This window comes from Raphanus sativus, chromosome 8 (assembly GCF_000801105.2).
Source record: "Raphanus sativus cultivar WK10039 chromosome 8, ASM80110v3, whole genome shotgun sequence".
NCBI classification, from domain to species: Eukaryota; Viridiplantae; Streptophyta; class Magnoliopsida; order Brassicales; family Brassicaceae; genus Raphanus; species Raphanus sativus.
The window spans coordinates 3360591-3385962 of NC_079518.1; the positions used below are offsets into that span (position 1 = coordinate 3360591).

The following is a 25372-nucleotide window of genomic DNA, read 5'->3' on the forward strand; positions in this document are numbered from 1 at the left end:
GACTAATCCCACGAGGCCGACGGCAACCCACGTATTCTTGCGATTTAACGCTAGCCCCGGTGGCCACCGCATGTCGAACCCAGGGCGCTTACCACTGGTCCCACCTTGCCCGAAACTTGATGATCTATTTTGAATCCAAAACCAAGTTGGACTTTGTTATGATCTAGATACAGTTGAGTTTATCATTTATTACAACCCAAACTAAACTGCAATTTCGTACTATACCGAACCTACTTTCTTGGGTTCTATGACATTGTGTCACCGTTGAGTTTGATTCTTTCATATACTGTATGGTTAGGTTAGGTCAAGTTCACTTCACGTGAACTTTTCCTTATTCTTCGTTTATCTCATAGAATATTGTTCAATTTGATTCATACATGCGATATTTTGTTTGTTCGTTAAAGAAAATTGGTATCAGTTGTTTTTTATTGACAAACGTTTAGTTAGATTTTAGATTTATAAGATTTTGTTCGTTTTATACGTTCATCTCTTTTTTTTCTATAAAAAAATATGCGATGACAAAAAAAAATCCGAACACATGTAAAAGAGAAATTTGAAAGTCCACAAAAATACAATCGGCGCTCTGTTTTTCATCATGTTTAGGATGAAAATTACATTTAAGAAAATAACTGTTTGCTAAACAACAAAATTGCCTATTTGTTCAAGAAAATGAACTTATATTACATTTCGGTCCCATCATGCTTCTCCACATGTGACAATCTCCTTCTAATTGGTCTACGAGGTTAAGGTCTCTAGAGGCTGACAACAACAACAACCTTATCATCTTGTTTTTTACTTTGTTTTTCAATCACAACCACATACCTAAAGAAGGGCTTCTTTGCTAAATAACTAGAAAAAAGTAATTAGATTTGGGAGAGAGAGTAAAGAGAGATAGGAAAAGAAAGTAGGAGAGAATGTGAGTTTTTGATAGTTAGTGAATTATAGTTTTTTTTTATTATTACACTTAATTTCCCTAAAGAAAACTTTCTGGCGATTTTTTTTTAAGTTGGCGGAATATATATAAAGTACATTATATTATCGACGCAAATCTTATTGCTTCTCTCTCGATTCACATAATTAAATAAACGAAAACAACAATTAATTTGCATTGCATGGATTCTACATACGTGCGAAATGTTAATCTCAGTTTTTCTATAAGTGGGGCAGATTATATTCTTTTTTTTTTTGCTAAAATGTAAATATCATAGATGAAATGAGACTTATACAAAGATCTAGAGTCTGAAACCAACTTGGCAAAAAAGAAAATAAAAAACAAGTTGGATCAAGTGAGAGAACATAAACAAGAAACACACAACTCAGCTCAGCCACATAACCATAAGGGAGCCGAATCCCTTTATATGTTTCCTAGCGGAGATGATATTCTTCATTTCTTTTGCAATACCATGGAACACAACTGCAGCAGATATAGAAGTCTGATTGTGAATCAGATTATTTCTTTGCTTCCAGAGGTGAAAAATGGTAGTGTAAACAGCAAGCTTCCTAAGCAAAGAAAGCTTCTTTGAAGGCGATGCTCGGATCCATGAGAGCAGCTCCTGCCAAGATGAAAACATCGAGATCGGGGGACTGCAGCGAGCTACAACCAGCTTCCAAACCTCCCTGCTGTAGTCGCAGGCGAGCAGAAGATGATCTCTATCCTCATCATGTGACGAGCAAAAAGGGCAAAGCGGAGAGATTTGAAGCCCCCATGACGCCAGTCTTGACCTCGTCGGGAGCCTGTCATAATTCGCAATCCACATGGTGAAAGAATGCTTCGGGATTCCACCTTTGAACCAGACGACGTCTGTCCAATCTTTGATTTCCTCTTTCGGTCGCAGCACTTCCCATGTAATTGCAGACCTGAAAACACGCAAAGGAGAATCACCAGCAACCCATTCATATATATCTATCTCATCTAAAGGTAAAGGCAAAGGAATAGTGGTGAGGTAAGCGTGGAGGTCCACTTCCTTTTGCGATCTCGGATGAGGCAGTATCCATGTTGAGCCTCTAATAACATCCGCCACCTTCGCTGATCTCGACGTTCGAAGAGCTCTTGGACCAGCTTCGCCAATGTGTTTGATTAGTTGGCCCAAAGGTGACCAGACATCGTACCAGAAGCTGGCGCTTAAGCCGTTGCCAAGCTGGAGTTTACAGAACTGAAGCGCAAGGGGTCTTAGGTCAAGAAGCTTCCTCCATGCCCAAGAGTCCGCAGCCGATGCTTCTATTGTCCAAAAGGACTCCTCATTAAGATGCACGCTCTGATGCCAATCCACCCAAAGCGATGGGGATTTTGATAAGATCAGCCATATGAATTTTAAGCAGAGAACATGATTCCAGGTCGTAAAGTTTCTAAGCCCAAGTCCGCCTTCTTCCTTAGGAAGACAGACCGTATTCCAATCCACCTTTGCAATGCCCTTCTTCTCAATGTTGCCAGACCATAGGAATCTAGAACACAAAGATTCGATGCTTTTAATACAGCCTTTGGGGAGGATGAACGCTGACAGCCAGAAAGAGACGGTGCCGAAGATGACAGTCTTGAGCAGTTGAAGCCTTCCCGCGAAAGAAAGCAATTTAACCGACCAAGACTTGAAAATTGCAGTGAGCTTAGACAGAAGGGCCGAGTATTCCGAGATCTTGAGTTTTCTGCTCATGAGAGGGAGGCCTAGATATCTGATAGGGAACTGACCAGTAGGGAAACCATAGCTGATGATGGCTTCGGTTTCACAATGGTCCAATCCTGCAGTGAATATCTCAGTTTTAGACGGGTTCGTATGCAGACCTGACCATGAGGCAAAATCATCTAGACACTCCGCGATCCCGTGGAGGCTGTTGCTAGAGCCGTCAAAAAATACCATTACATCATCTGCAAACATAAGATGAGAGATCCTGAGATGCTCGGTTCGAGGATGGTACCCTATGAGACCAGCATCATAACGGGCTGTGAGAAGTCGGGAGAGCCCTTCCATTGCCAAAACAAACAAGTACGGGAGAGCGGGTCTCCTTGGCGGATTCCTTTGGAGCTTTTAAAAAAACCTCCTGTGACCCCATTGATGCAAACGGAGAAGGAGGCCGTGGAGATGCATTCTGAAATCAGTGTAATGAATCCTACTGGGACGCCGATGGCTCGTAGTGTAGCAGCTATGAAATCCCAGCGGACACAGTCGAAAGCTTTCCTCAAATCAACCTTAAGCATTCCTCTTGGAGATAGCGTCTCCCTATTATACCCATTCACGAGATCTGTCGCGAGAAGCACATTTTCTGCTAAGAGTCGACCCGGTAAGAAGGCAGACTGCGATTTTGAAACCATGAGGGGGAGAATTTCCTGCAGCCTTGTCGCCAGCAGCTTCGAGATAACTTTATAGACCGTATTGAGGCAGGAGATGGGACGAAATTCCGAGGGGTGAGACGCGTTTGGCTTCTTGGGGATGAGAACAAGATTTGCAGCGTTCCATTGCTTTAGCAGTTTTCCTGATCTGAAGAATTCTAGGATGGCGTCTGTTACTTCCGGACCAATGATTGACCAGCATGCCGTGAAGAATTCTGCCGAATATCCATCAGGCCCACCTGATTTATTTTTTTGGCAGAGAGAAGAAGGCTTTCTTTACATCTGCAGGAGAGAACTCCTTGCCAAAGCTGGTAATCTGATCCTCTGAGCATTTCCATTCAAATAGGAGGTCAAGATCAGACTGGGTAAACATAGGTGGAGAAACAGGGCTGCCAAACAGGTCAGTAAAATAATCAATGCACATCTCCTGGATACCAGCCTGAGAGTCTATCCTTTCACCTGAGCAGGAGATCAGAAAATGAATGTGGTTTATAGCCTGGCGTGTAGCTGCGTATCTGTGAAATAATCTCGAGTTTCCATCACCACACGAGAGCCAATTTATGTGCGATCTCTGGTAGAAAAAAGAAGTTTCAGCTGCAAAGAGCTCCTCCCATTCATGTAGAGCCTGAAGCTCATCCGCTGCATTGGCAGTGTTTGGTGCTGAGAGCATGGCAGTTTGCGCCCTCAGGAGCTTCTCATGAGCCTTCTCCGTCTTGATCTCAATCCCAGAATAGTTCTGCTTACTAAACTCCCTGATGATGTTCTTTAATAACTTTAACTTCCTTGACAACCTGAACATAGCAGACCCCATAACATTAATGGAGTACCAGCTTTCACAAATCAGGACCAGAAACTCCGGGTTTTGCAGCAAGAAATTATAGAATCTGAACGGCTTCTTTGTTCTTTTGATCTCAGGGTCGAGCGTGACTGTGATGACAGCGTGATCCGAGAAGTCTGGATTTCCTACAAACGCCACCGAGGAAGGGTAACACGCTAGCCATTCGTCATTAACCAGGGTGCGATCGAGCTTTTTGGCTATAGGAGCGAGCTTTTGTTTGTTCCACCAAGTGTATGTTGTACCCCTGAAATTTAAGTCATCCAAGTTAGCAGTTAGCAAGCAATCATTGAAATCTCTACACTTTTTATCAATTTTTAAAGTAGGGGGTTTAGAATGCTCAGCTGGATCTCGAGTTTGGTTGAAATCCCCTAGGATCAACCATGGCTTTTTATCCAATCCCAAAGTGGTTGCTAGGGAAGAGATCTCAGACCAGAGAAGAGCTCTTTCAGCGGGATTGTTGGAAGCATATACCAGAGACACATAAAACTTGGGCTGTGTCGAAGTGGGCCAGATGATCTCCACCGTAATCATTTGAAGAGATTTTGATATTACCGTAACAAGAAGAGAAGGGTGCCAAATTAGCCAGATTTTACCAAGAGGAGAGAAGCTGTAGTTATCTTCAGCTGACCACCCCGGGAATATCTGAGGCACGAATTTATTCATCTTGAGTTGCTTTACATGAGTCTCAAGGATACCTCCAAAAAGTGGTGAGTTTTTCTTAAACCATTTCCTTAAAGATTATATTCTTTCAAGCGTTTGTTTTTTTCTCGACTAATAAGAAGGCATGAAGCAATTTAATCACGTGTATACATAGACGATAGAGGACTGAAAACGATTAATAACCTGACCAATAAACCTAAAACCCAAACAGAATAAAATATAATAATAAAAACCAAACGAAGATAATTATTGCAATACTTGACAATTTTCTATGTAGTTTTATTATTTTCCTTGATGACTTTAAATACATAGCGTGGAGATAATGATATCCTTAGTTTTCATTGATTTACTATATATTCTTTTTTTTTTACAACCATTGATTTACTATTAAAATGGGTATAGTGCAAATAAATTATATTCGAAATCTAACTGTAAATCTGATTCGTCTACTGGTGACTTTTTCTTTGTTCACTGGGGTACTGTTTCCTATCTAGTTGTTGTATTTCAAGGGCTAACTAGTCAATCATTGAACTGTATCTAGAGTATTCTGCTTTAAAATTAATTATGAGATAAATTAGTACTTATTTGAAACTTTGCTTATTACTCCACTTTTATTCATTGGTCCATCTTCGATTTTAAAACATTACATGCTGATGGGTTCTAGTGTTATTCTCGAGTCCAAACGGTTGAATTTAAGTCATAGGAAACAGAGACATGGTTTCTAGCTAGTATCATATGGAGGTCTTCATCCAGCCATATTAATATGGCCAAGACAATCACCAAAGGAAAGGATTTTTTTTTGCTCTCCCAAAAATTATTTGATCAAAATGAATCAATGTGACGAAAAAGTGGGTGTCATGAATCTGGATCTGAGCGATAATGGATTGGGACCCAGTTTTTTATTTGGTGGAATCTAATCTAATATTATTATTTACGAACTGATTTTTCGCCATTGAATTCTCGCGATAAAAATTAGAGTGATTAATATCATTTATATCCTTAATGAATAAATTATATAAATTAGTCAATAAATAAAATGTATATTTTAAAATTAAAAAGATAATTCTATACATATATTATGTTGTTATCCGAAAAATATATTTTAATAAGAAAGTTAAAAATTCAAAAACAGAAAACATATAACTAAATATTAATCAAGTAAAAAAATATTTTGTATAATTAAAAAGAGAATACTGACTGATTTTGAAGATTTATCTATCCTTAATGAATAAATTATATAAATTAGTCAAAAATAAAAATGAATTTAAAATCTATTTGATAGATAAGTGATTAAAATTAATAATAATAAGAATTATCCAAAATCTAAAATATATAAAACAAAAGGATAATTTTTATATATTTGTTATTCGAAAAGTATATTTTAATAAGAAAGTTAAAAATTCAAAAACAGAAAATACATAACAAATATTAATCAAGTAAATAAATTATTTTTATAATTAAAAAGAGAATACTAAGTGATTTTGAAGATTTATTTATTAACGGTTGAACATAATGTACAAATAAATTTCAAAGGATATAATATTTAAAAATTTCCAATGAAAACATTAATAAGAACTATAATTTTTTCTTAGTAATATAAATATTAATAAGTAATTATAAAATGTTTATACCCGTATATGCGGGCAAAACACCTAATTGTAGGAAAAAGAAAAGTATCATAGGGTAGATTACAAAAAAAAAATATTGCAAAAATACCACAAGAAGAAGAATCACAAAAATAAATTTTATTAAAATGCAGAAAATATATATATTCCCTAGAGTAAAAATATTTGGAATTATAGTTAGATTTGGGGTGTACAATTTAGGGTTTAAGATATACAATTTAGAGTAGTAATATTTATTCAATTTAATAAATATTTTAAAATTATAATATGTGCTGAAAAATTATTCATGAAAATAGATTATTCTTTAGTAAATGTTATTTTGCTCATTTTTCTTCTGCGATAATTATTTTATTATTACAAATGTTTTTTCTTTTTTTAGAACTAGCTAGAGAGATTGGGACCGAATCCGGTAATCTTTCAAGGTCCGAAACCATAATATATATCAATTTGTTAAACCGAGGACCTCTGACTTGATAATTATGATCCTTTTTAGTTAAGTAATGACTTCTAGTAAACATTACAAATCTTTGTTTGCGAGATGATGACACAAAAGCATGGTTTCGTCCCCCTTTTTATCATCCATTTATTTTCCTGATCGTCTCTATTTTTACAAGATTGACTTATATAATAGGGATATATAATATTCGTATTTGTTTAGATTTCTTTAATTGTCTCGGTTTATAGATTAGATTAAATGTTTTCTTTTAAGTGTAAGAGAAATTAACTAAGCACACAAATGTGGTACGAGTGGTAAGATAGATTTGGAAAGTATTAACTATTAAGCATCTGGAATTGCATACTTACCATCTCATATTTATTCGATTATCTGAACCGAAAATATAAAATATATAATTCGCACTACAAGCAACTAAAATTACAAAATTTATCTGGAACCGGTGGATATATCTCTAGAGGATTAGTATATCGGGCTACGAACAACCTGGATTATAAAAAAGGTATAAAAGAAATTCATCATTGTGCTATGATGAAATTTTGATGACTTTATTGCATGTTCGTTATGCAAACAACAGTTATGTCAAGATTTAACACGGTATAAAAGTGCCATACTGATAACCGGTGGTGGTTGCCTAATGACGATTGAGAGAATTAAAAAACCCAATAAGGTGAATCCGGGTTCAAACCTCACTGACCACACGAATATGAGCTATTGTTTTCGGTTCATTTGATCCGGGTTTAACCCTTTTAGTTTACAGAAGAAAAAAAAGTGCCATACTGGTTTGGTATTTTTGCCACGATAAAGCTCATCAGTCAGAATTGTTTACATGATAATTAGTGTAGAGAACCGTTGTTCTTTAAGAAATCTCCAACTTATTATTTTAAACTCAATAGTTTACAAAAAAAAAAAATTTAACTCAAAATTACATTATTTCAATGTAGTTTCAACACTAAATTTTTTTTATTCTTTAATTAACATCAAATTTCACACTAAAAATTATTCTTTTATTATTATATTACTTAACTATACATTTTGTTATTCTTTAGATAATAATTATTGTATAGGTATATTACATAACAGGTGCAAGTGGATTACAATATATTTGGAATAAAATGATATGGAATGGCTGATTCCATTAATTCCACAGTTTTTTTACCATTGCTTTGAATGAAATGGAATATTTATTCCACCAATTCCAAAAATAATTAGACAAAATACAGAAAAACTATTCCATAAAAAATTATTCATAAATAAATGGAATGAATTCAATTCCATTTTGCTATATTCCATTCATATAATTCCATTTATTTTTATTCCATTAGTTCCATGTTAATTTACCAGTTATTGACAACATACATTATCTCAGTATATAATTAATTTTAAATAACATATTTAAATAAATTATTTCAATAATATTAATATTTTTCCTATTAATATTTAATTTATTATTTATGTGTATTTATTTTATCATTTATTGATGAAATTAATAGTGTTTAGTGTATGAATAGTATCACACCGAATTTGATATAAAACTTTAAAGTTATATTAAAATAGTATAAATTTCAGTATTGGGTTTAAATTAGTTTTTATGTGAATATTGTACTAAAATAGAACCTTATTGTTGGATTAGAGATAGTCTTAAGTCTGGGGATATTTTCTAATGTTATGTTTATATGCCATTATTAGATTGGAATATACAAAATCTATTAGATTGATGTATAGTAATATTTATGTTTGTTAACTTGACTCTGCTATCATAACAAATTTTTAACAGAATAAAAAAAGAATCTTAACATTAAGAAAATGGTTATTTATAAAAGTGTATATACAGTGCCATGCAAAATTTTGAGAGGCTTGAAGCAAAACTTAAAATATATTTTATAGTGTCATTAAAACTTATTAAGAAAACACAAACAAATATTTATTTAAGTATCTAAATTGGTTTTGAACTTAGGATTGCAAACTCAGAAAACAAATTTCAAATTTACTTTAACCACTACACTATAGTAGAATTTAGAAAATATTTTTATACAAATGTTTTGCTTGATTAATATTTAATTATTAACGGTTTTGTATCTTAGTTTTAAAATTTTAATGATATTATTTCAAGATAACAAGGGAAATTGTCAAAACTACCACATTCATAATATCACTTTTCATGTTTACTTTAACCATATTTACTCTCATTTTTAAAGAGGTAAATATATACTTATAACCTTAGGGTTTACTAATCTAGATTTAGGGTTTTGGAATGTGAAGTTTAAGATTTTAATAAATATATAAATAATACATATTTTAATCATAAAATAGATTCAAAAAGAATTTTCAAAATTCGAAAAGAAAATTTGTAAAAAGCAAATCGAAAAATTCAAAAATAAAACTATATGAATTTGAAAAGTTATAATTCAAAAACTATAAAAAAATTTTTTTTTATATTTTGTTTTTCAAATGATTATTTATTTATATATAGTAATAGTTTAAGATTCTTTTGAATTTTAATGAATAATCTAATTTTAGTAAAGTTAAACATGATTAATAGTACCTATAATGTGGTCAAAGTTATTTTTTTCCTAAATAACAACGCAATATATAAAAATTATCTTATTTTAAAAAATCTAATATTGCTAAATTAAATTAGTTTTAATTATACAATAAATTTTATATATAATTTTAGTAAGAGTGTTATTGACTTTTACAGATCTAGTCGAATGCGAAAAGTCACTTTGAAATAATAGTGTAGATATTGTTTACACATCTTTTACACAATAAATAAATTTATGTCAATAGATAAATTTGATAAAATATTTTTCATTAACAGCATTTTAGTTTTCCCTTTGAAAATATAATACAACTAAGAAAAATATAGAGAAGTTTCAAAAGATAAATTCAGAGAAAAAAAGATTGTGTGGTCATGAAAGTTTCCTTGATCAAGATTCTTTTTATTACTTCTTCTTGCACGCTTTATCCATATGTGATATGTGCATCATCAATCTCTATTAACTAAGTAAGTAGTTTTAGCTTAGTGGTAAAATGCTCACAATTGTGAGTGCCTTCCTAGATTTAATTCTTCTTGACCGTCACAGTTCTATGAAGCTGACATAATTCAGTCTAAAGTTAAGTCGATATTTTCTTAGACTTCTACTCTTTCTCCATATTTCAATAAATGTCTCCTCGTATACCTCTGGATGCTCCCGACTTAACAAAAAAAGGTATTGTCAAGTCATAATCAGAAAGTTTAACTTTTAATTTTCCAAATATCTGAGAATTACGAGGAGAAAGAAAAAGAACAAGAAATTATACCTCTTATATATGTTCAAATACTTCATAATAAGGAGCGAAATCATCACCATCATGACTCATGTAAATGCTTGATTCTTGTTGAAAAACTGTTCTTAATCAAAAAACCCGGCAGCCCATAACTGAAGAAGTTAAAGAAATAGAAAGTAAGAAAGGAATATGAAGATCTTAACAAAAAAAAAAGAGATGGTGCCGATAAAGCAGGTGTTCCCTATGGGAGTGATCTTTATCTCTGCAGTTTATTCTTTTTGTTTAAGGTTCAAGTGGCTTGCGATAGTGGTTCCTTATGTCGGGGATTGTAACTGATCAATTTGAATACATATATAGTTTAACTGTTATATTGATCTAAATTAATTTTATATCGATTTAGATATTTAAATGATGCAGATTAAATTAAAACAACATCATTTTATTAAACGTATGTTAAAATATAATTATATAATTAGCATCAAAATTAAGTAGATAATAAATACATCAGTTTTTTTTGAAAGAATAAATACATCAGTTATATAAATGATAAATTTATATTATAATATCATTTTTGGTGAAGTTAAAAATTAAATCATCTTATTGAATTGATGTTAAATTATTAATAATAACATCAATTATCATAATTGATTTAAAACTATATATATTTGTCTCATTTATAAATAAGTAATTTGAAATAGTATCCTCGGTTTCAAAAAAGAGAAATTGCCAAAAATACCATTTTCATAGTACCACTTTTCATGTTTACACTAACCACTTTTACCACTACTTTTAATGAAGGGTCTAGATTTAAAGGTTTAGGATTTAGGGTTTAGATTTGATGTTTTAGGGTTTAAGGTATATAGTTTAGGGTTTAGAGTTTAAGATTTAGGGTTTAGAGTTAAGGATTTAGGGTTTATAGTTTAGACTTTAAGGTTTAGGGTTTAGGATATTGAATTTAGGGTATACAGTTTAGGGTTTAGGGTTTAAAGTTGAAGATTTTGGGTTTAGGGTTTAGAATTGGAGGTTTAGGAATTAGAATTGGAGGTTTAGGAATTAGAATTTGGGATTAGAATTTTGAAAAACATATAAAAACAAAGATATAAGAGTCTTTACCCTTTTAATAAATAAGGTATTATTGAAAATGTGTCTTTAGTGGTGGTAAAGATAAATAATGGTGTCTTGAAAGTGGTATTTTTGAAAATTCCCCTTCAAAAATACATGTTTTGAAAAAATTCAAAAAAAATATATTTTATATTTTAATGCATATTTTATTTATTCATTAGTAACAATTAATTTTATACTTAAAAGATTAATTGCATTTACTGAATTTTTATCTGTTTAAAATTATGATAAATGGATAATTACAAAAAAAAATTATGTATTTATTACTAAAATATAATATTTTTTTTTAAAATATCATATATTTTATTAGTATGTATGAAAAATGTAAAACATGCATCATTTTTAATCAGATGAGTCGTATAACTTATTTTATGATACAGTTCATTTTTTTTTTGTAATGATGGTTTTAGGCTTTTGGCAAATAAGTAATAGAAGTGTGAAACTTGAAAACTACATTTTAGTTTTACTGTTCAAAACAAGGAGATGTCTATTTATATAAATTTTAGTTGGTCCTCTTTCCCATACAAGATACCATTCTAAAATAAGTGAAAATTGTGCGAATTAAATCATCCCTCAAACTTCCATTTTAAATTATTTTTTTTCACTTACAATCATTGTAGCTCTTCTTCTCCTATCATAAGGTGAAGAACACGTGGCGATATCGGATTGTGGACGGAGATAAATTATGGGGAGGGCGACGTGGTTCGAACAGTGCCGTGCCAGCCCTTCTAGAGGCCTGAGGCAAGTTTTAAAATTATATTTTATACTTTCTCTCAGAAATAAACATAATGTAGTTTTAAACTATATAAAATATCAAAGAAAACAATAATGAAACTGTCTAAAACAGCAAGGATAATCAAATTTTCAAAAAACAACAGCAAGAATTCATTTTTTTATATTTTGTTTATAAACATATCTATATATATTTACGAAAATAATTTTAAATCCTCTATAAATATTAAAAAATAACTAATACTTGTATAGTAAGAAATAAAAGGCTAAAATAAATATCCGAGCTTTTATGTTTTACAAAAAAATAAAATCTAGCATTTAAAGAAATAATTATAAAATGAAAGTACACAAATATTTGGTAGGAACAAATTTGAGAAACAAAAATAATAAAAATCTTGACAATTTGAATATACAGAAGCCTTTTTATATCTTTTTAATTTTATTGACAGAAGCATTTTTGTTGATATCGGCTTGGTTTTGTGCTAAAATATTTTTTGAACAATTACACTAATTTTTTTGAAGATTTGGGGCTCCAAATTCTATAAATTATATGGGGGCCTGAGGCTAATGCCTCTCTCCTAACACTATGTGCACGGCTCTGGGTTCGAAGCTGATGGGACGAAGAGAGGAGAATGGACGGAGGAGGAAGACCGGAAACTCGTCGCTTACATCGACGTATACGGCATCGGCGACTGGCGTTTTCTCCCTCCCAAAGCTGGTAGTTATATATTTATAACACTATATTTTATATAATTTTGCGTGCAATGGTGACGTGAACCAAACAAGTTTTGTGCGAGCAGCATAATTGTAGTGTCGCTTTTAATAAACTCCACTACAAACATGATATGCTTTGTAAATAGTGACAAAATAAAGTTTGCAGAGATGGTGCCGATAAAGCAGGTGTTCCATGTGTTTTTATATACATAGGAAAGTCATATAAGCATACATTTCCAGACTCTTATATCTTTACAGTTTTTCTATTTGCATCCCATACTATATATGTATACAACGAAATAACAATGGTTTACTTGCTAAAAAATTCATATTTTAATCTTATATAAAGGTTTGCAGCGATGTGGAAAGAGCTGCAGATTAAGGTGGCTAAACTATCTAAGGCCTGGGGTCAAGAAAGGCAAATTCACCCCTCAAGAAGAGGAAACCATCATCAGTTTTCATTCTATTCTCGGCAACAGGTATAACAATCAATAATTAAATATATTACCGATTTGTCAAAACTCAACACTTCATATATCATGTATCCTAGATATGCCACTACTACAATGATTAATTATACGTGGTACGTACGGCCATAAGCAGTTTTTAGCGAACTCCTTGTGTTCAGATCCAATCACATTGGCAACAATTGTAAACCACTGTTTGTTGTGAGAAGCTATATATATACACTACTTATATTTTAACACTGGTAAAAGAGATAATACGAGATAATAATGCAATTTTGATCACGTAGCTTGTTTTAATAGCATATAATTTAATTTTAAATATTTAATATTCATTTAGCAACAGTAAACAATTGGAACTATAAATACATGTTTGAAATGATTTGATTCTTTTGTATTTTTTTATTTATCAAGATCCGAATAGATTTGTGAAATGCTATAACTGAAAAGTACTAAAACTAAATAAAAACTATTTATAATTAGATTATCCTTTATACATTTTTGTTATATTCAACTAAATTTTTCTGTTGTAGGTGGGCAACCATAGCGCAGCAAATGCCGGGTCGATCAGACAACGACATCAAGAACCATTGGAACTCTTGCCTTAAGAAAAGACTCGAGAGAAACGGAATCGACCCAATGACCCACCAGCCAATGATCAACCTCGCCGTCAAAACACAGTCGTTTAACACAGATTGCGGTAGCTCTTCCTGCTCGACGGCGAGTCCATTCTCTTCTTCCTTCTCCTCCGGCTCGGCCCGTCTTCTTAACAAGATCGCCACTGGTATCTCATCTAGACAACACGGTGTCGACAGGATCAAGAACATCTTGTCAGATCCGTCAATCACAAGCATTAATGGTCAAGAGGAAGGATTCGAGCAGCTGAAGATAGATCATGGGAAGATGTTAGCTAGTGATGATCAAACAGATGATTTTCTGATGTGGGACGAGGAGAAAACGAGACATTTCATGGAGGAGATTGGTGTAATGGATTTCCAAACGAATGGAGTCTATAACCCTAGTTCATCAGCACAGTATGGTGTTTATGAGAGTGGCCTACTTGATGATCATCTCATTTGATGAATCGATGGTTTACTGTGTGAAATTATCGTTTGTGTATTACATATTACACATTATTCTTTTTGTACGTTGTTATAACAAATTAAGAATAATATTCATCGAAAAGAATAATATTCTCTCTGGAACAAAAGAAAAAAAAAGAAAAAAAATTCATAAATATTGTACCGACCAAGAGAATAATTTCAAAAAAAGTCAGGTCTCTATATTATATATAGAACATGGGTGCAGTGAAACAAAACATGAAACTTCATGAGTTTGTCATGTTCCACTAATAGTGCAAAGAATGATATGGATGATCATGAATAAAGTCTTATGTACTCTATTTTTTACTCTTCGTTATGAGTTATCATGCATCTCCTCCCTGGATCAGTTGTGAAAAAAGGAACAAATAGTAACCGTAATTTTTATATATTACTCCAGTATATATGTTGACAAATTGTTTCTCATGCTTACGAATATATTTTACAAATTTAAAGCAAAAAAAGAAAGAAAAAAGACAGCATTGTGACTTCTTCTTCTTCCTTTGTTCTGGTCCACACTACTTTGGATTTTTATTATATTTTGTAATTTTATGTACTCGGTTCACAAAGTTGATGTTTTTGTTTTTTATTAATAAATTATTTTGATATTATCCTTTTAAAGTATTGGTTGTTATCTGTATCGTATATTTCTTGGTAAACTGTTTCGGAGGTCGAAGGGAAAAAATATCAAGAAATATCGGCATCGCCGTGAGTTATCTTACGTCATGTATGTGCTGAAATGTCAATATCCACTGAGTGAAGTCTCAAACGACATCCTCAGGACCACATGTAAAACATTGTCTAACAGCCACGTGGAAAACGCACCTCGTTATCAGCTTTCGCATTTAGTCACGTGATAATTATGCGCTCAGTTGATAATGTGTAATTGAGATTGAAAGCTTTTCTTTTGGATTTTGTTGATTATTGGCAGATTGAAGTTCATAGGAACAAAAACTTGACTATAATATGAACACTAGAGAAAAATTGAATTAGTTTTTCTTCTAAACTAAAGTTATATATAGTTACTAATTAAGATTACATATATAGTAGTATATTCATAAAAGGACAATTCTCCAAAATAGACTATTGTCAACTTTTTGTCACAAAATATCATGTGGAAAAAATGACCAAAATGTTTCATTTAATAGAAAAAATATCATTATACTCTAGAAATATGAATACAAATAAATAAATAGATAAATAATAAAAAGTAAAATAAAAATAATTTTTATAGTTTCAGATTATATGTTTTCAAATTCAATTTTTTGTCTTTTTTTAATTTATTTTTTTCAAAGTTTTTTTGAAATTCAAAAATACTTTTTGAAATTATTTTTAAAATTTTTATTTCAAAATTTAAATATTTATTTTTTATTTTATAAATTTTTATCTCTCAAATCTTTATTCCTTAACTCTAAACTCTAAATTTTAGATTAGTTAACCCAAGAGATATAAATGTATATTTATCTCTTTAATGAAACATTTTGATTTTTAGAATCTATATCTGTGACAATAAATCTTTTTAATTCTATCCTAGAGTATTTATCCTCTGAAAAACTAATTACTCTATTTATCCTATATTAATGCCGGCTTACTTAAAAATATATATTTTATTATACATATCATTTTATATTTTCAATCATTTTACTTTTTTCAATGCAAATATTTGATATTTTTTACTTATACCATAATTCATTAATTAACATAATCAAATAAAATATATATCTATATCATTAAAACTGAAATACAAATTAGTTTTGTATGGAAACATGGATAACAATTTTAAAAAGATGTTTGTTTGTAAACTTGGATAGCAGTTTAAAAAAATAGGTTTGTTTGAAAACATAAATAGCAGTTTAGAAAAAAAAGTTTGTTTGGAAACATGAAAAACAATATAAAAATATAATGTTGTTTGGAAACATAGATAACATCATTTTAAGAAAAGAATGAATTTGTATTATTAAAAAAACAGAAATATATTATATTATGAAAAATAATCTATTTGTGCAAATTTTAAAATATACAAAAATGAAGTAATCTAATTATCTAAAAAATATCATTTGTCTAAAATAATCATAGAACAAAATCTAAGCTTTATATATATATTTCAAATCAAAATAATAATTTAAAGTTGATTTATATCCAAAATTGATTCAAAATATACATATATTCAAAATTTTATTTTTACTAAAATAACCATTATTAAAAAATGTTTTCAATATATATAAGAAAAATACAATACAAAGTAAAATTTCATATACTAACTTAAATTATGATCTATATATTTCACATTAAATTTTAAAATATAATATATGTGATTCTTTATATGATAATATGTATAAAATAATATTGATTATATAACCATTATTAAAGAAAAATTCAATATATATATAAGAAAAATACAACGCAAAGTCAAATTTTATATACCAACTTAAATTATGATTTATATATTTCACATTAAACTTTAAAAATATAATATAGGTGAATCTTTATATGATAATACGTATAAAATACTTTTGATTATATGTTTGCTCTATTTTTATAGGAAAAAATGTATTGTGAATTAGGGGTGGTGTTCGGGTATCCATTCAGATTTGGTTCGGGTCTCTTTGGGTTACAGGTTTCTGGGAACAAATATTCAGTCACATTCGGATATTCCTGGATTCTGGTTCGGATTCGATTCAGATCTTTGCGGATTCGTTTGAATTTGGATAACTCATTTAAATTATTTTTAAAATTCACTATATAATTTAATTTTTTAAAAATATATAAACAAAATAATATATCACATATAAATTTGAATAAGATTTGTAAGAATACCTAAACTTAACAAATAAATTGGTTTGATTTAAATATTTAGATAGAGAATCAATAATTATTTTAAGTATTTTTGGTGGTATAAGTATACTTTATTTACATTTAACTATTTATATATATTTTTAATTATTTAAACCAATCTAAAAGTATCATAAATATTCTGGATGTTTTTATATACATTAAATCTAAAAAATAATATATATAAGTATATAAGTCTTTTTTAAATACATTCAGGTATTCAAAATATTTCGGTTCAGATCGAATTCGGTTTCAGTTATCTAAATACCAAAATTTTGAATAATTTAGATATTTAATCAATTTCAGTTCGAGTTTGATACTTCTTTATGGATCCTGATCAGTTTGATATTTTGGATTTGGATTTTTTACAACTCTAATATTGACATAAAAAAATATATTTTACAAAAAATATACTCGCACGGACGTGCATCTCAAAATCTAGTTAACTAAATAAAATAGATCTTTTATATATGTGAAAAAAACTTAGACCACACCTTTGCGAAACGTATTGTCTATTTCCAAGAGGCAACAGGAAAAACGCACAAGTATGAACCATTGCATGTCTCCCTCTGTGGGAATCGGTCCATTCATTCTAATATATTGACATTATTATGAAATCAAATTATTGATTAAGATTTAAGGGTGGCCATGTATTCAAAGAATCTCACACAGTAGCAGACATACATATCTATGGGCTATAGCAGTAAGTGAACATACCATTAATCAATTATTATTTGACGACACAGCAGTACGGTTTGGGATTTTTATCTTATCCCAACATTTGCCAAAAGCGTGGTGAAACTGGTGATGACTTGAAAGAAAAAATCAAACCAATGAACGTGCCATTATTATTGTTTATAAACCGATCTAAAACTAGTTTCTAGTCAAATCAATCTAAGATCACTGATATCTTCTTTTTACTTTTATGTCGCGAAACCGCAAGCAAACTGGAACCAAACCTCAAGTTTTGTTGCACCAAATCGAATCAAATTATTTGTGGTCCCGATATGAAGACATCCGACCGAGTAAACCCAAGAACCAAAACTTCTAAAAGCGGAGGATGAGGTTTAGAACATTAATCGGATTGTTATGGTGAACACTGGAGGCCAATTACATCTCGAGATCGAGCAGCAAGACTGCCTACAGCAATTTGAAAAGGCATCAGCCTTGGGAGTTGGGGCCCAAGTATTACAGAAATTTCAGGGCCCTCTACTACCAAAATCATTTTTATATAGTGGTTAGCTTATTCTTTTAGTTAGATTTTCATTTGAATTTGAGTTTTACTTGTGTTTAAAATAATTAGGGGAATTAGTTTGTGATAAAATTTGTTGTGTTTTAAAGAATCTAAAGTCTGAAAAACTGCAAACGTTTGACTCATATTTTCCTTATTTATTTTTTTCATGCTATGAATTAGGCTTATTTTCAAATTTATGAGACTGTTAAAATATTATATAAATTTTTTGTTGTTGTTTTACTATATTTAATCAAACCTCTAATTTTTTTTTAACTCGCCTCAGGCCCTCTAGAAGTCGGCACTGTCGACCAACATGTGCGTCCTTCAAAATATTGTTCATCTTTTTGTGTTCAACTTTGAAGTTCCGTTCAACATATTGAATTGAAACGCAGTTTTTTTTTGTCAACTATATTGAAACATAGTTATACACAAACCCATCAATCAATGGTGGTCTTATTATTACGTGGGGTTTTAATGTAATAAACATGACAATGGGTTTTAGGGTCTTCAGTTATATTAATCCAAAGCTTATGTGAGCTTATTATTCTTCATCTGCTTCTTTTCTCTCCATTCCTTTATGCTACTTTCTACCTTGGCATTGACACGAGCTTGAAAACCTGGATATGGCTCGTACCCGAAAACCATTTGAAGAATCTGTATTCATTCACAGAATTCCACATTAGCTTTTTCATGTTTTCAGGCTATAAGAACAGTAGAAAGAATTTAGCTGGAGAGAAAGAAAAAAAAAAGCACAAAGAGCTTCTTCACCTCAAGCAACACAAAGAAAGGAGCCATGAGAAAAGCTTGGGCTAGATTGTCTAAAAGCGCAGGTGCTCGTTTCTGTAAAGAGTAGACAAAAAAAAATCAACAAGACCTGTTTTAGGCCTCATGAAAAACTGATATTGCGGCACAAAAAAAAATGATTGATTGATTTCTAAAGGGCCGAAGGGGGCTAACCTCGAACAATCCATGGCCAAGAAACTGCCCGGTCCAACATAACAGCTGAGATGCTAACCCAACCTGAGGAAAAAAAAAAACTGAAAAATTGTTACAGTGTCTACATAACAGATGCATATCAACTAGGGAATCCATAACAGACTAATCAAATGATCCAAAACACTTGAGATACACATATTTGAACAAGTGATGTAGTCTCTGAAATACCATAGACCCAAACATCACTAATGTTGGTGGTGAAGAACAACAACTGTAACCAAAAATGCACATTGGTAGTAACACTAATACCAATTAGAAGTCTTGGAACCAAAACAATGACCTAGCTGCAGAACAAAACTGCAATGACTAATCATGAATGTTCAAAGCCAGAGACATGAAACTCGAATTCTACTTCCTGAACATAAACTATATAAAACTAATCGTACCAATCAAAACATGGAAGACAATGAGTAATAAATGCATGAAGCGCACACACACATGGATGAACATGCTCTCATAAATACACTCCTTTTCCTCCAAAAAAAAGACAAGACTTCTTAAGATTCAGACGAGAGACAAAAAGATCAAAAATCAAACCTTTACGGCAAGAGAAGGTCCTAACCGAACAGCGAGGACACTGGACCCAACCCAGCAAGCGAAACACATGAGAGCCGCGACGAACCCGGATTTCTTATCCAAACAGATGTAGAACAGAGCATAAGCCACCGTGACGGCAAACCCGACGTCTAACCTCAGAACGCCGTCGAGGGTTATCGTCCGAGGAAACCCTAATTGAGAAAGGTCGTAAATTGGGGACGCGGGGTAGAGGAGAAGCAAGGCTGTGAAGACGATGGGCCATACGAAGATGATGTGGATCGCGATGTTGATTGGGTTGCTGTGGTATGCGCCGTAGAAGGCGAAGTGCTTCTCCAGATCGAGCAATCCCATCTTTAAGAGAGAGAGAGAGAGAGGGAGAGAGAGGATGATAATGTGTTCAGGGAAGGGTTGGTGGGGGGGGGGGGTTGAAATAGTATCGTCACCTTCGCTTAAACAGGAAGATTACAGAGAGACTCAGAGACACGCACGGGAAGAAGACGATAAAGGTAAAGATTTGATGCTAACGTGCGCCTTTTTTAAACTGAACATTTGCGGGCGTTGCTATCATGCGCTTTTTAAAGGAGTATGTTCTGGCATTGCTAATCTGCGCATATAGATGGTTGATTATCCATCCACACGGGGAAAAGACCAAACCGGGAAGTTTGATTTTGACTGGACGAACGTTGTTCTGTCATTTTCTGTCCTTGCTAACCTGCGCAGATGGGATGTATACAAAAGTGGATTGGTTGATTAGGTGGAGATTTCTTACTAATTTAAGGCAATACTCGTTACTTGTTACTAATTTAAGGCTTTTATTATAGATGCTTCTTTGCATTTAATAGTATGATTTATTTATTTCATTTTCCGGAAACTTTTGCATTTAAAACGCGCTTTTATATGGTGTGATTGCTAACACGCGCTTTTATATTGTTCTATCAATGTATCACACTAGTCAAGAGTGGACAATACTGATTGCTTTTATATCCACACATATTCTACATCCAAAATTCTAATCTTGAAGTTGAAATGATAGAATGAACAATAAAGTACAATGCTGCAGATGTATCTTACGATTTTCCTAAATGAAACACTTGGGAGGAAGCCAGGAAGTGAAGAAGCATATATTATAAGTTGCTTGTGCCACAAGATGATGGATGTGAAGTCACGTGGTTAATATTATACCATTGGGATCTTAAGTGAAAAGATCCAATAAGAGGGAAAAGTCACGTGTGTTTAGAAGAAATAACACATGGACTTTATTTGGAAGAGAAGCCCAATTTCATTAGAGTGTTGAAGATGATATGGGCTTCGTGAGATTAGGATTTTGACTCTATCGAAGTATAAAGGGATCAAGACGGTGATTACGCGTCTAGGATTTATTGAAGATGCACATGGATGTGTGTGACGTCGTCCTATCAGACAGTTGAGAGATCTGTTGGTAGTTTTGTTATAGAGAACTATACTTGTCGGAGAAGACAATAAGTAGTAGTTGCTCTCATCATTGTAATTCTAGATAAGACTGGTCAGTACGGATGTGTGCTGGTACCGTATAGCAATTGTAGTTGCGATCTTTTCTAGTGAATGAGTTCTGGACGTAGTCCTGGGGATGTAGGAAACGAACCTCGTTAACAAATTTCTATGTGTCTTTTCTTTATGCACTAACATACTTGCGATCTAACATATTTGCATAAAAATACATAGACTAGTCACAAATCCGTTCTTACAATTGGTATCAGAGCGGGTGCTCGTAGAGATTCGTCTTATTTCGGGTATGATTCTGGATTTGTGGCTAGTATGAAGAAGATCATGAGACAAGAATGAAAGATGCGTTCTCACAAAGTTTGTTGCTAGCAGAGAAAATTCTGACTCATCATGGAGTATGTGGGTTGCGTTTGTGTTCTGAGCTACGGGAATCTTGGTGATATCAGAAGATACAACTACGATATAAGTAATGTCACTGGGAAAGACAATGGCTTTTGTATCAACAGATTTTCAGAAGCAGGATGAGTTATTCAAGATGGTTCTCGTCAAAGCCCACTAGTTGAAAAGACAGAAACAACTGATGGTGTAGTAGTTTAGTCAGATACGCAGACCAGAAAAACAGAGTGTTTATAATTGTTATGGCAGGTGTGATACATCATAAGCTCGTAATGCATTAGCTTCACTGGTGGCAGCAACAGAAAAGGAGTTAAAAATTATAAAAGTAAATGAAGCAGTCACAAGAAATCATGGATTTGTGGTTAGGATGAGACACGTATCTGAGCTTAATAGATAAGTCGAATTGGTGACGCAACCAAGTAGTATGGAGTTTCATGGCTACAATCCTGATAAACGACATGAAGTGTTGTTCTCAGTAACTATACGATCAGGAGAACATCAAAGAGGAATGGTTCCGAAGCTTCTGCATACATTGTTCGCTGTAAAAGAGGAGGAGAATATCTCTTGTATTTTGTTCACATAGTGAAAATGCCGAATCTGCATAATATTGTGGCAGCTGATACTAAGAAGTTGTGATGGCATGAGGCAAGGTTTTCCAAGCAAGAAATGGGTCGTAGTTGAAGCTTATAAAAAAAGGGGAAGGTTTTTGGTGGTTACAAGTGTGTAACTTGGAGATCAAGGAACATATAAAAATGTGTTGGCTTGAGTCTTAACGATAGTTAGAAATTGGTCAGTCGAGATACACAGGTGTTTGTAGTCTCATAAACCTGATTGAATGACTTGAAGAGAGTGTTCAAATGATTTCTAATACAAGTTCATACTCCGATCTACCAAAGACCATTGAAACGTCTCGTAGGAAATTATCAAATTTGGTTGGGAACTTCATGGTGCTAGCTTCTTCTACCTTCTCGAGAATCACTCTAGACAGGTGGAGCTGCATTCTCATAAGACAGAAATGAGTTGATTCTGAATTATAAAAGCCAAGAAGAGTTAGAGCTGCATCCGTTGCAAATCAAAAGATCAGAATGTAGTGATAAACATAAAAGAAGTTTCTAGAAACAGAACAACTAAGAGAAAACCTGGAAAATGGCAGCAAAGCAGATTTGGGTTCAGTGCTCATGTGTCAGATGGTAGATGGACATCAAGGGTTTATGCAGCTATCAGGGTTTGTGATGCAAGAGATCAGTTTGAGCTTATGTGGTTGAGTATCAAATTAAAGAAAGGGCGTTAATCTGAGAGTAAGCCTTCAAAAGCTGGTCAATTTGTGGAGAATTAAGGTCTTGTTTCTGTTGAAAGAAAAAGGAAATGAGAAAGAGAGAACACTGTCTGTGTTGAACTTTTTCGACACCTTAGATGCAGAAAATGAGAAGCTGCAGTTGAAGAGAAACTGGTTTTCGAAGCATCAGTTACTAAAAGGAGAGCAGTTCATGTTTGTTTCAAGAGGCTCTAGGAATATTTACAATGGCGGAGCTTGCGAACATTGATAGACCATGGCCGTGAAGAAGATCCTTTGGAAATATGATCTCCTATTGAACAAGAGATTCAGAAAAGAAGTTAAGACACTTGGAAGGATCAAACTAGGCGTCATGTGAAGATGATGTGTTACTGCAGTGGCAAGTTTAAAAGATTAAATCTGTTGATCTATGAGATTTTGAGAACCGAAGCTTATGGTAATGGATTCATGATGAGATACACTAGCTTGAGATGTACTGCGACATAGAAAATTCGTTAGAAGAAAGATTTGAGAGAACAGCAGAGAGTGTTAGGAAATATACGGTCAAATTTTGCGGGAAACCGAAATTTATGGGAACGGGAAAACACACACACAATTTGTTAACGGAGTTCGGCCAACTTTTGCCTACGTCTCCGGACCTGCTACAGATCTTTTATTATCAATTTGGGAAATTTTTACAAGCTCTCAACTCACACCCGATCCCAAATACACTCAAGAAATTACTATTAATTTCTTAAAGAATTTTTTTTGTGAAAAAAAAAAATTATTTTCTTTTCTTCTCCACGAACTCTTTTCTTCTCTTGTTCTCTCTTTGTTTTTGTTTTGGGATGAAGAGCAATAACAAGATGCATCACGTATTTATAGGAAGAGCTTGACAGGTTGGTGAGAAGTAGTTGTTGACAAAATCACCAAGCCTTTCTTTTTGACTTTGTTTTCACCATGTCTCCATTTAACCACTTTCTTTTCACCGTCCAATAATGAAAACGTGATTTTTAACTTACAATCTCCCACTTGAAGACTGATTTCAATCTGTCTTCACACCTTGATCAATGTAGCAGGTCTTCCCAGCTTGTTACTCCAACAAGCCAACTGAGGTTGCACACAACCTCAGCTTATCATACGGCACAGTCTTCGTCAGCATGTCTGCCGGATTCTTACTTCCTGGGATCTTCTCAAGCACCAATATTTCATCTTCTAACGCTGATCTGATGAAATGATATCGACGATGTATGTGCTTCGTCCGAGCGTGGTAAACCGGATTCTTTGCCAAATCGATTGCACTTTTACTATCACAGTACAACACACCTTTTTCTTGACCATGTCCTAGCTCTTCTAGAAATGATTGTAGCCACATCATCTCTTTTGTTGCCTCTGTTACCGCAACATACTCAGCTTCACAGCTTGATAGAGCTACGATTCTCTGCAACTTTGAAACCCAACAAATTGCAGTACCGCCAAAAGTGTAGACATATCCGGTTGTGCTCTTCGTGCTGTCAACGTCACCTCCGTTGTCAGCATCAACATATCCCTGCAATCCCGCCGCAGACTTCGTGAAACATAGCGATAAACTTGGATTTCCTTTCAGATATCTGAAAATCCACTTAACGGCTTCCCAATGTTCCTTTCCTGGATTGCTCATAAATCTGCTGACGACTCCCACTGCATGTGCGATGTCTGGTCTTGTACAAATCATCGCGTACATCAGGCTGCCTATAGCAGAAGCATATGGAACCTTATCCATATGTGCCATCTCGTCTTCCGTCTTTGGAGACTGTTCTCTGGATAACCGAAAATGACTTGCCAGTGGAGTATTGACTGGCTTTGCGTCATCCATGTTAAACCTCTTGAGGACTTTCTTCACATACTCCTCTTGTGATAGCTTAAGACCTTCCTTGCTTCTACTGATTCTCATCCCTAGAATCTGTCTTGCTTCTCCAAGGTCTTTCATCGCAAACTCTTCTGAGAGTTTCGCCTTCAAGCTATTAATCTCATGCAAGTCTGCTCCAACTATCAGCATGTCATCCACGTATAGGAGCAATATCAAGTAGGATTCTTCAAACTTCTTGAAGTAACAACAGTGGTCAGCTTCACACCTCAAGAAACCGACACCTTTAATAAAGCTGTCAAACCTTTTATACCACTGTCTTGGAGCTTGTTTCAAGCCATACAAACTCCTTTTAAGCTTGCAAACAAGGCTTTCTTTTCCTTTGACCTCAAAGCCTTCGGGTTGCTTCATATAAATTTCTTCATCCAAATCACCGTGAAGAAATGCCGTCTTTACATCCATCTGCTGAAGATGC

At 33.1% G+C, this 25372-nt stretch overlaps 3 protein-coding genes across 3 annotated transcripts; 1 reads left to right on the forward strand and 2 right to left on the reverse strand.

The window, feature by feature from the left end:
* Positions 1-1316: 1316 nt before the first annotated feature.
* On the reverse strand, positions 1317-4823 carry LOC130498784 (uncharacterized). Its single transcript, XM_056992380.1, has 3 exons — positions 3758-4823; positions 3031-3561; positions 1317-2956 (listed from the first exon to the last, which is right to left on the reverse strand). The coding sequence occupies exons 1-3, from the start codon at positions 4821-4823 to the stop codon at positions 1317-1319; spliced, it is 3237 nt and encodes a 1078-aa protein (XP_056848360.1).
* A 7785-nt stretch (positions 4824-12608) lies between these two features.
* On the forward strand, positions 12609-14380 carry LOC130498785 (transcription factor MYB34-like; the record flags this gene model as incomplete). The annotated part of the gene is made up of 3 exons (XM_056992381.1): positions 12609-12741; positions 13087-13216; positions 13735-14380. Coding segments are annotated over 3 exons (810 nt in total), but the record flags the coding sequence as incomplete, so codon positions are not given.
* Positions 14381-18743: 4363 nt separating this feature from the next.
* On the reverse strand, positions 18744-20380 carry LOC108819089 (2-hydroxy-palmitic acid dioxygenase mpo1). Its single transcript, XM_018592079.2, has 4 exons — positions 19901-20380; positions 19325-19387; positions 19136-19207; positions 18744-19021 (listed from the first exon to the last, which is right to left on the reverse strand). The coding sequence occupies exons 1-4, from the start codon at positions 20249-20251 to the stop codon at positions 18896-18898; spliced, it is 612 nt and encodes a 203-aa protein (XP_018447581.1). The 5' UTR covers positions 20252-20380; the 3' UTR covers positions 18744-18895.
* Positions 20381-25372: the final 4992 nt, after the last annotated feature.